Source organism: Mus pahari, chromosome 8 (assembly GCF_900095145.1).
Source record: "Mus pahari chromosome 8, PAHARI_EIJ_v1.1, whole genome shotgun sequence".
Lineage (NCBI taxonomy): Eukaryota > Metazoa > Chordata > Mammalia > Rodentia > Muridae > Mus > Mus pahari.
The window spans coordinates 37,588,255-37,603,217 of record NC_034597.1 but is presented as its reverse complement, the minus strand read 5'-3'; the positions used below and the strand labels follow the sequence as shown (position 1 = coordinate 37,603,217).

Here is a 14,963-nt window from a genome sequence, read left to right as displayed (position 1 = left end):
GCCTTTAATCTTGGCACTTGGGAGGCAGAGGCAGGTGGATTTCTGTGAGTTCAAGACTAACTTGGTCTATGTAGTAAGAGCCTGTCTCTTTTTTTTTTACAAAAAAAAAAAAAAGCCATTAAAATAAATAAATCTATCTGTTGTGTATAGAAACAGTACATTGTCTCCTTAGTGGTGCGTTGTGCTGGTGCTCTGGGAGGGAGCCGACTCTAAAACTCACAGTCCCTTATAACTCTCTAAGTCAACGAAGTAGAAAAACACACATCTTCAGGGGAGAAGGTAAGAGTTACTTAAAAGTAGGAAGCAGGTTATGCTTGTGAGAAGGCTCAGTGGATAAAAGCACTTGCCAGCAAGCCTGATGAATGACCTGAATTTAATCCTGGAGCCCATGTGGTGAAAGTGGAGAGCTGACTCTAGCATGTTGTCCTCTGACCTCTGCATGGACTGTGTCATGATTGTGCCCATGCAAGTATATACTTGTTAAAGTTAGATATGTGTGTGCTTACAGGAAATTCTTTTCTTTTTTCTAGACAGTATTTGTCTTTGTAGCACTGTGGCTGTCCTGGAACTCAAGCTGTAGACCAGACTGGCCTTGAACTCAGAGATCCACCTGCCTTTCCGAGTCCTGGGACTAAAGGTGTATGCTAGCACTGCCCAACCAAACACTTCATTCTTATCACTATGCACGTGCCTAGTAGGATAGTCAAATGAGGCCAAAGTGTGGCAAACAGTGACACCTCAGTATTCTTCATCTTCCTTTCCCTGGCACTGTCTCTAGGTAAGATGGAACAGCCAGTGTATGTCTAGATGGACAACAGTGTACCAGCTCTGCTGCCCTCTGCTGTGATACAACACTGAATTCATGACTCAAGCATTAGGAGGATCTGTACAAAACATTTATGTTCACGGTGGTGATAGCACTCGTAGTTTGCTCCAATACAGCTTATGCTGGAGAACTTGGAGACCTCAGATGTGCTTGTTTATCTGGAATATTCATTATCTGGACACAGATCTTGATAGTGAATCTCTTGATGATACATATGCAGCTAATTTATCCCGGAATTCATGAAGATAGTTATATTGCTGAAAAAGAGTAAAGATATGTTGAATACACTGCAGAAAACTAGGACCATAGTAGACTCCATACTTAGCTTACAGCAAATGTTTCTGAACCTTTAATCAGACTTGGGAAGGGGAGGAGATGCTGGCTGAGGCAGGAGGTGGGAGGGGCAGATTCTGTAGCCACATTCCCTTGCTGCTGGGACTAAGATTTAAAGTGAATCTGCTGTCCAGTGTGGAAGGGCCTACCTTCCTGCTGGTGTTTTTTCCCCACTGAACACAGAGGAGGACATTCTTTGTAACAACAGTGACACAATCTAAGAGTGACTGGTGCTTTTGATGACAGTCCATTTGGAATAATTTTCGTAAAAAATTTAAAAAACCGAACATCACTATATAGATTAAGTAAGTGCTTTAAGCAGTTTGTTGAAGTTTAAATATTTTTCCAAAAGATAGCTCTGACAGCCATCATTCCTGCTAATGAACTGTACTGCTGGCTTTCCTTGAGAGAGGTGGTGAGAGCCCCTTAGCCACGAAATACCTAGGTCACGGGCCAACACCCATATTAGTGTGGCTTCCATTCTCAGGGACATGGGCGATGTGAAACATGTATAACTCATACCCATCTGATTGGATTTTGTTTGAAAGAGGAAAGAGGAACTTCCTAAATTTGAAGCATTTGATGTTAACAGAATAAAGCGAGCTCTAGTTTCAGAACCTGAGTAGAGAAAGAAGTACATCAGGTAAGGTTTATTTTGTGAATGGCTGTATTTAAACCTTGAGAGGCAGGTTGATTGGCTAGTAAGGGTGAATGAGTATAGTAAGTCTTGGTACTTGATGCTGGACTAGACCTCTAACCCCAGGAAGGCAGACTCAGACTCAGGCAGCCAAGGATGAGAGTTCCTGAGTACCACTCTGATGACAACCTAAAGCTGAGACAGAGCACCTGGCACAGTGAGACACATGAGCTTTAGAGGCGTGCACAAGCAGTGCCATCAGTGGGCTTGGGTAACATGATTTGTCACAGCCTGGTGGTACTGCTGCCCTGTTCAAGTGTTTAGGAGAATGGAAGGTATCCAGTATCCATGGCAACGGACAATAAAGTATTGCTCTGCTGTTTTGACGGCATTCATCAACATCTCAGCGGCACAGTAGGGTGTATAAATTGCTTGGGATACAAATCTACCCAAGAAAAATGTTTATAGTAGCCATTTCCTGGCCGAGTACGAGAGCATCAGCACAGGTACTGACTGGGACGGAGGCTGAACAATCGCAGATCCCTCAGAGGGTAAAGTGCAGACTTTATCTTCTTCATTGTTCAAAATTCAATAGCTTATACAGATAACCGGGTTGTATTTAATTGTAAGTAGAAAAGATAAACCTACGTGTGTGTGTGTGTGTGTGTGTGTGTGTGTGTGTGTGTACACACACGTGTGCGCACATGTGCATCACAGCTTTGGAAATTGAGCTCATGGCTCTCTTGCACCCACTACATGGTATTTGAAAGAGGCCACCAACACAGCAGACAGAACAGCCCAGTTCTTACCTTGATGGTCTGTATCGCCCCGGATCCTCTGACATCTCGAAGGCTGTCTATGGCTTGCTGTGGTGAAATTGAGTCAGACAAATATAGGAGGAGACAAGCAGCTACTGAGAACATGACAGAAAAGAATGGACTATTAAGAAACTGGCTTGATTTTGTTGCAGACTTGATAGTCAGACTTCCGTTGCAGCAGACTACATTCAGTGTGTGCACATGGACTAAAAGATAAAAGGCTGAGGCCCTTTATCCTGCACTCTTGAAAGTTAGCCTCGCCTAACCGCACAGCTGCTATAAGCATTGTCCCACACATTTCCGTGTGAATGTGTGCTCTGTTTCTCCTGTGTCTGGAGCTAGGAGTGGAGTTTTGAGTCATGGTAACTGGAGCTGAGGAAAGGAACAGCTTTGCAGAGCAGTTGCACTGTGCTGCATTCCCAGCAGCAGAAGCAGCAGCAGCACAGGGTTCCTGGTTCTCGGGGTGCGCACTGATTTTACACACCTATACACCACAGCAGGCTGGCATCGCTGGGCACCGCTCTCTGTGCTGTCTGCCTGTGTATTCTGAGGACATGTTTACTCAGATCCTTCACTCACTATTTAAAGTTGCCACGTTGGTCTATGTATACTGAGTTGTATATTCCCTTATCAAATACATGGTGTGCAATTTTTCTTTTCTATATACAGTCTTTCATTTTGACAATGTTCTTTCTTTTACAAAGGTTGTTAATTTGGATCTTGTTTATACTGTTTTATAATAATAATAATTACTACAGTGAGGCATTTCTTGGTTTTTTATTTTTTGGCAGCACACTTTAAAGTTAACAGACTTATTAAAATAACTACACTTCATTGCTATTATTCCTTCTTTGTTTGGGGGTTTTGTAAACTTACATTGTGCTTTTTCTCTCCTCTCTATATACGTGAGGTAAGGTCCCTCAAACAGGAGTTTGTCTACTTTGAAGTTAAACAGTTAATGAAAATATATTTCTTACCAAGACAGGATCTTCCAAGTCCTCCGTAACAGCTGCAAGGGAAAGAGTTTTTGAAGTTTGTTTATTTTCATTTTCTCCCCAGTTACAACTCACGACTCACTCTCTCTGCCTTCTGTTTACCTTTCCAACTCCGGGTACAGCACCCTGCACTCAGATCAGCATTGCTGAGTTATCACCAGAAGCAATACATGCTCATTCATGTTGGGAGGTGTTCTGAATTCCTCTAAGGGTCAAAGAAGGCCTTAGTGACTACTGAACCCCAAACCCTACATCTGAGAAGTGGAACATTAAACAAGTAGGAATCAAGACTCTCTGTCTTTTTGGTAAAATGTGAGTAGTTCTGGAGCAAGTGCCAACATACAATCCTCCTTCCTCTGTTTCAAGCACAAAGGACGAGGCTCGAATCCTGACACTGGCCAAGGTCCTCGAGCTTGCTTTCTTATCTTTTATCTGTGAAATGGTGTTAGTAATAGAACCTGTATCAGAGTGAGGGCTGCACGAGGCAGTGTTTATAAAGGGCTCAGAACACAGCCTGGAGAGAGAAACTTCTGAATGCTAGTGGAAATGGCCTTGCAACCAACAGCTCTGCAAAACTACACCTTCCAGGACAACAACGATCAAAGCTGGAAAACACTCCTTTAAATCACCTTCAAAGATCCTCAAAAGCATATTGTGGGGACATAAGGGAAAGCCCCGCCATCACACTGCTTAGGGGAGCCTGACGCAGTCCCCCAATGCAGGTCACCCATCCGCCGAGGTTTTCTGTTTAAGCATCAGGTAGGGATTTTGGCTGCTGGAACCTGCTGGGGTAGAATTTGCTGAGCCTCACTAAATTCAACTACCTGGATATCTGCAAAGATACAAGTTGCTTTAGGGTCTTTGAAAAACAAGTTTAGAATCTGTTTGAAAGATGGGCCTAAAATTCTTATTTTTTAAATAGCTACATCTGATACTATTTTGCATATACTTACAAAGAAATTATACACAGTTGTGTATTCTGAAATTTGGCCTTTGGGTTACCTCATGATGGGCATGCCGTTTTTATGGGACTCCACCATGCAAGGCTTTTTCATGGCTGCTGGGGTCAGCCTCAGGCCCTCACACCTCACTGGCAAGCACTTCGACAACTGATGCTCTTCATAGCCCATTGAAGTCATATTTCAAAAGACCACTTACTGATTAGGGAAATATTTTTTTTTCTGTGAATTTTGAAAGATAAGCAAGTGACTTCATTGCTACTGAAAAGGCTGAGATGACAAGTTAGGAGTCAGAGCAGGAGCAATGCCACAGGAGGAAAGGAAAAATGCCTCTAAACACTCGCAGGTCTGTTCTGCCAGCACCCTTCAAGTGTGGAAACGGAGTGTGTGAGTGTGTCCTCTGTCCCAGGCCTGTCGTGCACTTCCCATGCATTGCACTTTGTCATGACAGCAGAGGAGGGAGGAGTCACTGTGACTGGTGTACTGCTGTGTGATACCCAGGGAAGAACATACTGTATCAGGGTTTTCCGGTTGTTTTTGAGGCAGGTGGCCAGCTCCTCCATGATTTCCCAGCAGCTGCCAATGTCGGGAGTCCCTCCATCTGGGATCGGATGATGATGGGTGACAATTCCATATTGTTGGTAGAGGTCCAGAAGGTTTGGGACTCTATATTTTGACAGCTCCCCTCTGGTGCAGAAAACAAACACGTCTTGGATCCCATAGCTCTTTAGTTCCTCTGCCAACAGACCAAGACACACACAGATGCGTGCATAAAACAGGACACATTTAAATACGATCAAGAGAGAGAATAGGGAATTATGTTCTTCAGCCAGACTAGTAACAGGTGAAACTTTGTAAGTGTGAAATATCTAATGAAAATACCTAAAACAAAAGCTGATTAGAACTAAACCAGATTTCCAGAGAAACCCTGTCTTGAAAAACCAAAAAAAAAAAAAAAAAAAAAAAAGAACTAAACCAGATTGATTTATGAGTAAAATGCTTTTGAGTGAATTTCAGGATTGGCTGATGGTATTGATATTCTTGCATAAAAACTTAATTTTTTCCCCTTGGGATAAATACTGCCTTAACATTTCAACTTTTGAGAAGGATCAGATAGCATTATTTTTAAGTCTCTCTCCCCTACCCCCATGAAATCAGCCATGTTGACTCTCAGGCAAGCATCATAAATTATCTCTAGCCATAGCTCCTCTATTTTCCCCCTGTTCTGTACCATACCACACTAATGTGGATTCTACTGACTAGGTCTTGAGACAATAAAACATTAGCTGCACTAACCTTCTATGGTTTAGCTTTTTTCATTTTAATAGTGGGAACCAAGAAATACTTCTATAAGATTTTATACTAGAACTTAAAATAAAAGGTTTTCTTTTTTTAACTGTGCATATAAATGTATGTCAGGATGGGGGTATATGCATGTGTCTGCAGGTGCCTGTGGAGGCCTGAGGAGGGCTTTGGATCGCTGGGATCTGGGGTTACAGGTAGTCAATAAGCTACCCCATGTGGGCTCTGGGATCTGAATACTGACATCTGTAAAAGCAGCACTCACTTTTAACCACCGAGCCTTCTCTCTAGCCTCTGGACCTTCTTTATGGCACTATTCATTCTGGATTATTCATTTCAAAATAAATAAATCCCAGCCCCAAAGGTGGACATTCATCTATTCTAAGTACAAAGTTTTTGCAGTTGAAGTATAAAGCATACACCTTGTTTTAATGACAGAGAATAAAGATCAAAATGATCTTACTAATAATTTGCATGATTTTGTATTTTCTCTTGTGTGGAGATATATAAATATGTATATATATGTATATGATATTCCTATTACATATAATATATAATGTAATATAGATAATATATATAATAGGAAAGTAGAACAGAAATTATGTGGGGGAAGGAAAGGATCTAAAGAGAGAAGGTGGAAATGAGGGGAATGTGGCTTAAACATTGTATATTTTTACAATTGTAAAATAATTTTAACATGTAGTTAAGTTAGTAAAGCTTTCAAGGATGGACTATCCAGAGACTACCCCATTTGGGAGTCCATCCCATCATCAGCCACCAAACCTAGATACTAATGCTCATGCCAGCAAGATTCTGCTGAAGGGATGCTGATATTGCGGCCTCTTGTGAGGCTATGCCAGTGCCTGGCAAACACAGAAGTGGATGCTCACAGCCAGCTATTGGATGGAACACAGGGTCCCCAATGGAGGAGCTAGAGAAAGTACCCAAGGAACTGAAGGGGGCTGCAACCCTGTAGGTGGAACAACAATATGAACTAACCAGTACCCCCTGAGCTTGTGTCTCTAGCTGCATATGTAGCAGAAGATGGCCTAATTGGCCATCATTGGGAAGAGAGGCCCCTTGCTTTTTCAAAATTTTTTTTTTTTTTTTTTTAAAGATTTATTTATTTATTATATGCAAGTACACTTAGATACTCCAGAAGAGGGCATCAGATCTTGTTACCGATGGTTATGAGCCACCATGTGGTTGCTGGGATTTGAACTCCAGTCGGGTGCTCTTACCCACTGAGCCATCTCACCAGCCCGGTCTTGCAAACTTTATATGACCCAGCACAAGGGAAGGCCTGGGCCAAGTAGTGGGAGTGGGTGGGTAGGGGAGCATGGGCGGGGGGGGGGGTTATAGGGAACTTTCGGGATAGCATTTGAAATGTAAATAAAGAAAATAAAGAAGATTTAAAAAAATAAATAAATAAAAAATAAAACCAAAAAAAAAAAAAGCTTTCAAAGAGGGAGTCATTTTCTATAATGTCTTCTGCCCACATTGAACAGATTCTAGTATGGTGGTTTTCAGGGACATCAAAGGGACATTCTAGGTCTTCCTCACCAGGTATTTTGATCTGTTCTATATAATGGATTTTTATGTGTGACTTCATTGTTTAAAAAAAAAGTTAATGAAAAAACTAGAATCTTTTTATAAAAGCTGCTAAATAAATAGGAAATTCCAAAATGTGTAATACTAGTTCTTAACCAATGATTTAAATAGTATTTGCTTATAACTTACATGTCCTCCAAATGGAACATGTAAGTTATCTCCTAATGTTGTATGTATACCAAATGCAGAACATGTTTATAAATTTCACAAGGGTCAATTCAAGTATTAGTCTCTTTTCATCCTTTTTGTTTTTGCTATCCTCTGTCTAGCCTGGAGCTTGCTATGTAGACCAGGCTGGCCTTAAATGCACAGATATCTGCCTGCATCTTTGCTGGGATCAAAGGCATGTGCCACCATGCCTGACTTTCTTCTCATCTTTTTGATAGGTAAGAAATAAAGTATATTGATCAACTGATATTACAGAACAAGTAGCATAAAGTATTATGACTTTAAAAACTCTATTGGTCAGCATCAAACTGTGTAGATATTTATTTCCTGTGTCATAAGGCTCTTTGTGTATAAGTAGGTTACACTGTTCCATAAAGTACTGTCGTATTTCACATGTGTTCCTGCCAGGTACCACGCACGTAGAATGTTGGGCTGTGGTTAGTGGAGGCTGCAGAGGCACGACGAACATCCGTGAGGAAGGAGAGTGTTTCATACTGCCTTGCTCACCTGTGTGCTGGCTTTCTGCATCTGATCAATGGTGGATCCCTAGGCTCCCATCTTGGGCTTAATTTATACTACCACAGCGAAGTCCACAAGGATCAGTGTGTTCAACGTATAGGCACCGCAGTGTGCAGGTTTTCTGTTTACATACTTTCTCCCTCAAACAGACATAGTCTGCCATGTGTGTGTAACTAGGACTGTGAAAAAGTTGTGTTCATATAAATGATGAACCCTCGGCCTGTCACAGATACCTCTTCACATTCGAGAAGTTCACAGAAATGCCAGAAGAATTTATTTTATATGTTGAGAAGAGAATATGGTTTGACAGGTTTCAGGCTTAAAACAAGACTAGTAGTAGGCTTTTGTCCCAGTGAACCTACCTGTATCTTTCTGAATATTTCTTCTAACATCTTTAAATTTACAACCTACAGATAAGGCAAGTAAAAAAAAAAAAAACCAAATCAGTTGTTTATAATCAGTTTTTTACAATCAGTTGTATAAGAAAGCGTATTTGAACATACATACGAGCTACTGTAAAAAGTCATTTCACATGCATACAAGCTACGTCATTTCACATGGCTATTCGTGTTTCAATTCTATTTTAAGTGTACCTATTAACTTCTGACTCTTAGAAACATAGCTGTGGAGATTAGTAAATTTCACTAAAGGAGTCCAGGAGCAGGAGTTGCTGGCCACGGTCTTAACCTCATTTGTACCTGGCTTTAAGTACCACTGAATTGGGAAAGTTAGAAATGCAGCCCTGGATACAAAAAGTATTCCTGAAGGCTTCTCTAAACAAGCTCACCGGTCTGTATGCCCTGAGCCACCTGTCAGCTCACCAAGATCGGCCCTCGTAATAGTAGGAAGCCACCTGAGTGTCCTCACCTACCTGGAAGAGCACATAAACCGAGAAACTGGGAACAATTCACTCGTGACAGAGGTAGCCTGTGAAGAGAAATTTATCAAGCTTAGTTTTTAAAATGGTACAAATGGAAATTGAGCCTGCTCAACAAGAGCGCCTGCCCCAGAGTAAGGCAGGCTGCATTAACATCTACAGCAGTCACAAACCACCAGTCCATAGTTAGCATGGGGAGCAGGGAAGGCCTGTAGTGAGCAAAAGTATGGAAATGGGGACTGACCTACTTTAATGCCAAGGAAATCTACAGAGCAGGTTAAAGAGTTTACCAGGAAGGTAATGGTTCCTGAACACAGGTAGAGCCAGCGACCCTGGGGTATGATCCCAAAAGCTTAGGGCCAGATGTTTTTCAGTTTCAAAATGCTAGAAGGATTGCATAGACTTGTCCAACTGAGCATCCCAATTTGAATACCTAAAAGTCAAAATGCTCAAAATAAAAATATCTTTTCAGGTGTTCTTGTGATTCTCACAAAAGTTTTGAACTTGGGCTATTTCAGATTTCAGAAGCGGAGATACTCAGTCAAGAGTAACCTTAGTTGAACGAACTGGAAAATTCCATCTTAATATTAATTTTGCAGTGTTAAACTTTTCTGGGTAAAATCACCTTATAGATTTAATTTCATATGAAGAGAATAGGATACCATTCTTTATTGTCAATCCTTTTGATTAAAGTGGAAAATGTTTCTAGAACTCACAGTCCTAGTTTACAGTACCCAGGGACGGAGGCTCCCCATCTGTGTGTCAGGAGATGAGCACTGAGGAAAGCCAGCGCCATCCTAGAAACAACAGCTGGGATGGAAAACTAGGCATAGTTTTGAATAAAAGGTAATACTTATTTGATGACAGAATAAAAGATAATACTCAGTCCTCACTCTTCCTGTGGAGGGAAAGGGATCAGAAGTTTAATTTTCTGTGCTGGGGTATGAGTTAAGCCATATCTTGGTAAGACCACTGGCTTTATGGGGATGAGAGGTAAGGTTTAGTTGCTGGTTGCAGACACCCTGGCGTGACCGACCGTAAGTCTCATGCCATGACTTGGGAAGTGACTGACAATGGTCCACCTGACTGCACCAAGAACTGCCCAAGGGACTGGTGACGCACCTGTCCCGGAGGTCCTAACCTAAAGCATAGACTATGGAAGGTGAGTGGGGAAGAGTGCTTGGCTGACTGGAAAACATGTTGGGGCATGTCCCTCTCTGGCTACTTCATGTTACCATTCTACTCTGCTTCCTGGCAGCCATGGTCTGAGTTCCTATGTCCTGCCATGCACCTGCCCCCTGCTACAGTGGATGGAAATCTCAAAAACGATGGGCTAAAATGAACCTTCCTCCCTTAAGTCATGTATGTCGGGCAGAAATACAGTTATACTGATATAACTTTTATTTAAATGGTCTACTAATAGGCACATTACTGTGACCAATATTAAGTAGGATTTAATTTACTAATTATTAAATATCCTATTTTGGGCATTACTGTTTCTCTCAGATGCATTTTTTTGTTTTTGTTTGTTTGTTGAGATAGGGTTTCTGTATATCCTTGGCTATCCTGGAACTTGCTCTGTAGACCAGGTTGGCCTTGAACTCAGTTCCACCTGCCTCTGCTGGGATTAAAGCTGTGTGCCACCACCACCCAGATGGTATTACAGTTTCTCTAACTCTAAAAGAATACATAAATCTTGGTTGGAGATCATTTAAAAAAATCTTCCTCTATTTACTTGCAGCTACAAAGAGTTTTTTTTTTTTTCCTTCAATGTCTAAAGGATTAAAAGAGGGACATATAATTTCATTTCCTACCAGATAATAAAGTAAATCACGGAGTAAGAAAATCTCTTAGAGATTAAAACTCTTTAACTGGCATATTGTCCATTGATATTGTCAGTTGATGTAACATCAAATATTGTAACTCACCACTGAAATGCTGACTTACCATGAGATCTGAATTGGAGTCTGTTCTTCGTCACCAGGTTCTTCGTCTGAAGAATCAAACTCGCTTGCTTGTATTGAAATGGGCTTCAAAAGAAACACTATATTAAATTACTAAAAGGAACATTTGCATATAATTTCCATGTAGCTGATCTGTGATTAAATACCCGCTGAATTAATATTTGCCATTTTCTCGGTCATTAATCTAGGCTATCAGATCAGCAATATCAATAGTGAATTATTATTGTTGTTTGATTAATCACAGCACTGTGCATTGGGTAGAACTGGACTTAGACCAAAAGAATATCTGGTTCCTGGAACTAGTCCTTGGATAATATCAGACAAGGCACCTAAGTTTATCCTTTATCAGTTTTCCTCAATTCTGAAGTACCATTTGCCCATTGCATCTCAAACGTTTCTTAGACCCTCTTATGTTCGTGTTCTGAAGACCTGAAGACCCTGTGATATGCTGTCTACCTTTAGCACAGCTAAAGAGACAGAGCTGTGCAAAGGTGTTAAACTAGCAGAAAGCATGTGCTATAGAGTGGAAGGAATGACTGAGCATTTAGGAGCAGGGAAGGGTTTCTTAGAGACCATTGAGCTAAGCTCTGAAGAAAGAAACTGCAGGTTTGTAGGTAGACTAGGAAGTTAAAGCAGTCAGTGTGAAAATCCAAGAGCTAAGCCAGGATGATGGTGCAAAGCTTTGATTTCAGCATTGGGGAGACTGAGACACAAGTTCTAGAGCAGTGGTCTACATGGCCAGGCTGGCTCAAAAGAAAACACAATATGGGTGGAGGGGTGGAGGATTGTGTATTCAGTAGAAATGACACAGAAGAGACAAAGCCAGTGGACATTGCTCACCCCCTTTCTTAAAAACAAACAAAACAACAACAACAACAAAACCCACAAAAAAAAAAAAAACCCATATTGCTTAGCAACTGAGAAGACATACAGATGAGCCAGTCTCCCCCATCTTTATGAATTAGTGGATTACAAGAATCCAGATGGACCTTATATGCTGAACTAAGCAGGTGTAACTCAGTTCTGGATGCAGCACTTTCCACTCCGTAGTTGGGAGACCAGACATTCGAACAATACGTGTATACAAAAAATATCAGTTTTAAAGAATGTCAAAAGGAGAAAGTATACTGTGGCTGAGTGATTCCCACATCAATCCAAAACGGGACTGATCTACACCTTCCCAGGCAGCAGTGGACCACTGAGGACTCACTCGAGCGTGCCAGAGCAGGCAGATCTCAGGAGAGAAGGAAATAGCGAGCTCTACTTGTGTTCAGTCCCTCTATACCAGAGGTCAGATAGCTCACTCTTCCTCTGGCGACAATGCGGTAGTCAGTAGGCAGCTGACACAGTGGACACGAGACTTGCAAGAGTAACCACCTGACTGCTTGGCTTTCAAGCTCTTCTAGAAAGGTCTTGCTGGAGGAACAGGTGATAACTGCCTGAAATTATAGATCGGGGTTTCTTTGGACTGCTCTTTGGTAGAAAACTCAACGAAACCCAAATGAAGCCTTTAAGTGGAGTGTCAGCTATGAGGTAGAAACGATATGTCAGGTGGGGCTTCCAAGTCATGGCAACGACCCCTTTCTTTTCTCCTATAAAGCCAGATTTTAAGCTTGTGTGACTCTTCATTCCACCTCCCGGCCAGGTGTGGATAAATCCTAACAGGCTTAGACGTCCCTGCCTTTCCTCAGGCCCAGGGATCCTGACCTGCAGGAAACAGGATGCAGTGCCAAGAGATTTCTGAAGGAAGGTGGCTATCGTAATGTCACTCACAAACGGGGTTGTGACAGCCTCTGCATCTGAGGCACCAAGCCACTCACAACCCCGGCCGTGACAGCCCCTGCATCCGAGCTGTCAAGCTGAATGGCTTGGCCCTCTCTGGCAGGGTCGTCGTGAGCCCCCTCAGGCGGGCAGCGAACCGCAGTGCCACAGCTCGGCCACTCCGCCTCCCCGACGCGCAGGGCGGTGACTGTGTGTGAGTCGTACCGCTGGCCGCCCAGCAACGCAGCCGAGGCGGTCCAGCGTCTGGCCCCGTGGCGAGGATCCTTCGGGTCCTGCCGGCCCCACTCACCGGCTTCATCGCGGGTCGCCACACGCCGTAACCAGTGCCGCCGCCCTCGCAGCCTCCACTAAGCCGCCCGCGACCAGCCCGCCACCGTCAGCCCATTGGTCCGCCCACGTGGGAGGTGGCGCGGAGCGTCCCAGCAACCAATCATATCCTCGCTCTATTTCTTACTCCGGGGCCTTGCTCAGCCTCTGACTGCTCATTGGTTCAGAGGAAGTCTTTGAAAGACGCGCGGAAGGAGGGCCCGGAAGAAAGTGGATTGGCTGGAGGGCTCCGCCCCTCCGCCGGTTGGGGGCGTGGACCTGACAAGGGGCGGGGCGAGGCGAAGTGGTTCCTCACAAACCCAGCACTTTGGAGACTTTCTGAACTTAATTTCTGAATGATACCAGGGTAGGGAGATTTGTTGGCTTTCTTAAAGTTTTCTTTTAAGTTGTTTTAACTGTCAGGGCGTGGTAATTGGTGGCGGAGAGCCTTGCATCAGAGGTGTCCTTGTGAAAACTGTCACTGCTGTCATATCTAGTCATGTAGATCCTATGGAGAATACTAAACAAAGAGCATAGGCATACTTGACATTGGATGTTATCATTCCAGGATGTACACAAGTTAATGTGTAGATCAGCCTTCCTGTTCACCAAGTAGGAATGTGCTAATATTCTATGAAAAGAAGATAAAGTGATATGGGGGTTGGGGTTGGAGTCGACCTTGGCAGGCTTCTACACAATCAGTGCCCATATAAAACTGTTCTGAGCTTGCTACATGGGTGCAAGGAACTGAACTAGGGTCCTCTCCAAGAGGACATGCTCTTTATTAGTGAATCTTCTCTCCAGGAACTCCTCTGTCCCCCAACCTTCCATTTTCAGTCTTTATTTAGCTGGCTTTGGAAAAGAAGTCACTTGGAGCAATAGTATCTCGGAATTTGAGAGAAGCAGAAGTTTCCTCTGTTACCCTTATGTCAAAGTCAGTGGGCACAGGGCGAGTAGTTAGGGAAAGAAGTCAGCACGATTTGACTTAGAAATAGCATTAGTCACGATCCTCCGGAGAAATAGAAGTTGTGTGTGTGTGTGTGTGTGTGTGTGTGTGTGTGTGTGTAAAAGAAATGACTTTGGAGTGCTGATGAGTTCAAAATCCAGTGAGAGGTTTGTGGCTATTGACTCAGAAGATCATAAAGTTCAAGTTTAAAGGCAGACTGTTGTGGGGCCAGGAAGAGTCTATGTTGTAAATGACCCGTGAAAACCATAAGCTAAAGAATCTTCCTTGTGTTAGGAAAATCTAAGCTTTTGTAGTATCCAGGCTTCCAACTTGGAAGACAATCTACTTTGCCCAAAGTCTACCAACTTAAATGTAAATTACATCCCCTAATATTCATAATAGTGCTTTTCTAAATATCTGAGCACCTGGCTTAGCCAGGTCAATGCATGTCTTAGTTTCTATTGCTGCAACGAAACACCATGATCAAAAAGCAAGTTGGGGAAGAAAGGGTTAATTTAGCTTACACTTGCACATTGCTGTTCATCATTGAAGGAAGTTAAGATAGGAACTCACACAAGGCAGGGACTTGGAAGCAGGAGCTGATGCAGAGGCCATGGAGGAGGACTGCTTACTGGCTTCCTTCCCCTGGCTTGCTCAGCCTGCTTTCTTATAGAAGGCAGGACCACCAGCCCAGGAATGGCACCACCCTCCCTGGTCCTCCATTGATGACTGCTTGAGAAAATGCCTCATAGCGGATATCCTGGAGGCGTTTCCTCAACTGATATTATAGCGGATATCCTGGAGGCGTTTCCTCAACTGAGACTCCTTTCTCTCTGATGACTCTAGCTTGTGTCAAGCTGACTCACAAAGCAGGCTAGTACAGTGCACAGAATGAACATGGAGACCCCCTGGGATTTTCT

At 42.9% G+C, this 14,963-nt stretch overlaps 1 protein-coding gene across 2 annotated transcripts; it reads right to left on the bottom strand.

The window, feature by feature from the left end:
- Positions 1 to 962: 962 nt before the first annotated feature.
- Positions 963 to 13,188, bottom strand: Cdkn3 (cyclin dependent kinase inhibitor 3). Of its 2 annotated transcripts, none has more exons than XM_021203563.2 (8): positions 13,081 to 13,188; positions 10,993 to 11,075; positions 9,040 to 9,095; positions 8,531 to 8,575; positions 5,082 to 5,304; positions 3,592 to 3,623; positions 2,606 to 2,709; positions 963 to 1,083 (listed from the first exon to the last, which is right to left on the bottom strand). In XM_021203563.2, the coding sequence occupies exons 1-8, from the start codon at positions 13,087 to 13,089 to the stop codon at positions 997 to 999; spliced, it is 639 nt and encodes a 212-aa protein (XP_021059222.1). In that variant the 5' UTR covers positions 13,090 to 13,188; the 3' UTR covers positions 963 to 996. The 2 variants fall into 2 exon arrangements, with proteins under 2 accessions (XP_021059222.1, XP_021059223.1); XM_021203564.1 differs by having other exon boundaries at positions 2,606 to 2,706.
- Positions 13,189 to 14,963: the final 1,775 nt, after the last annotated feature.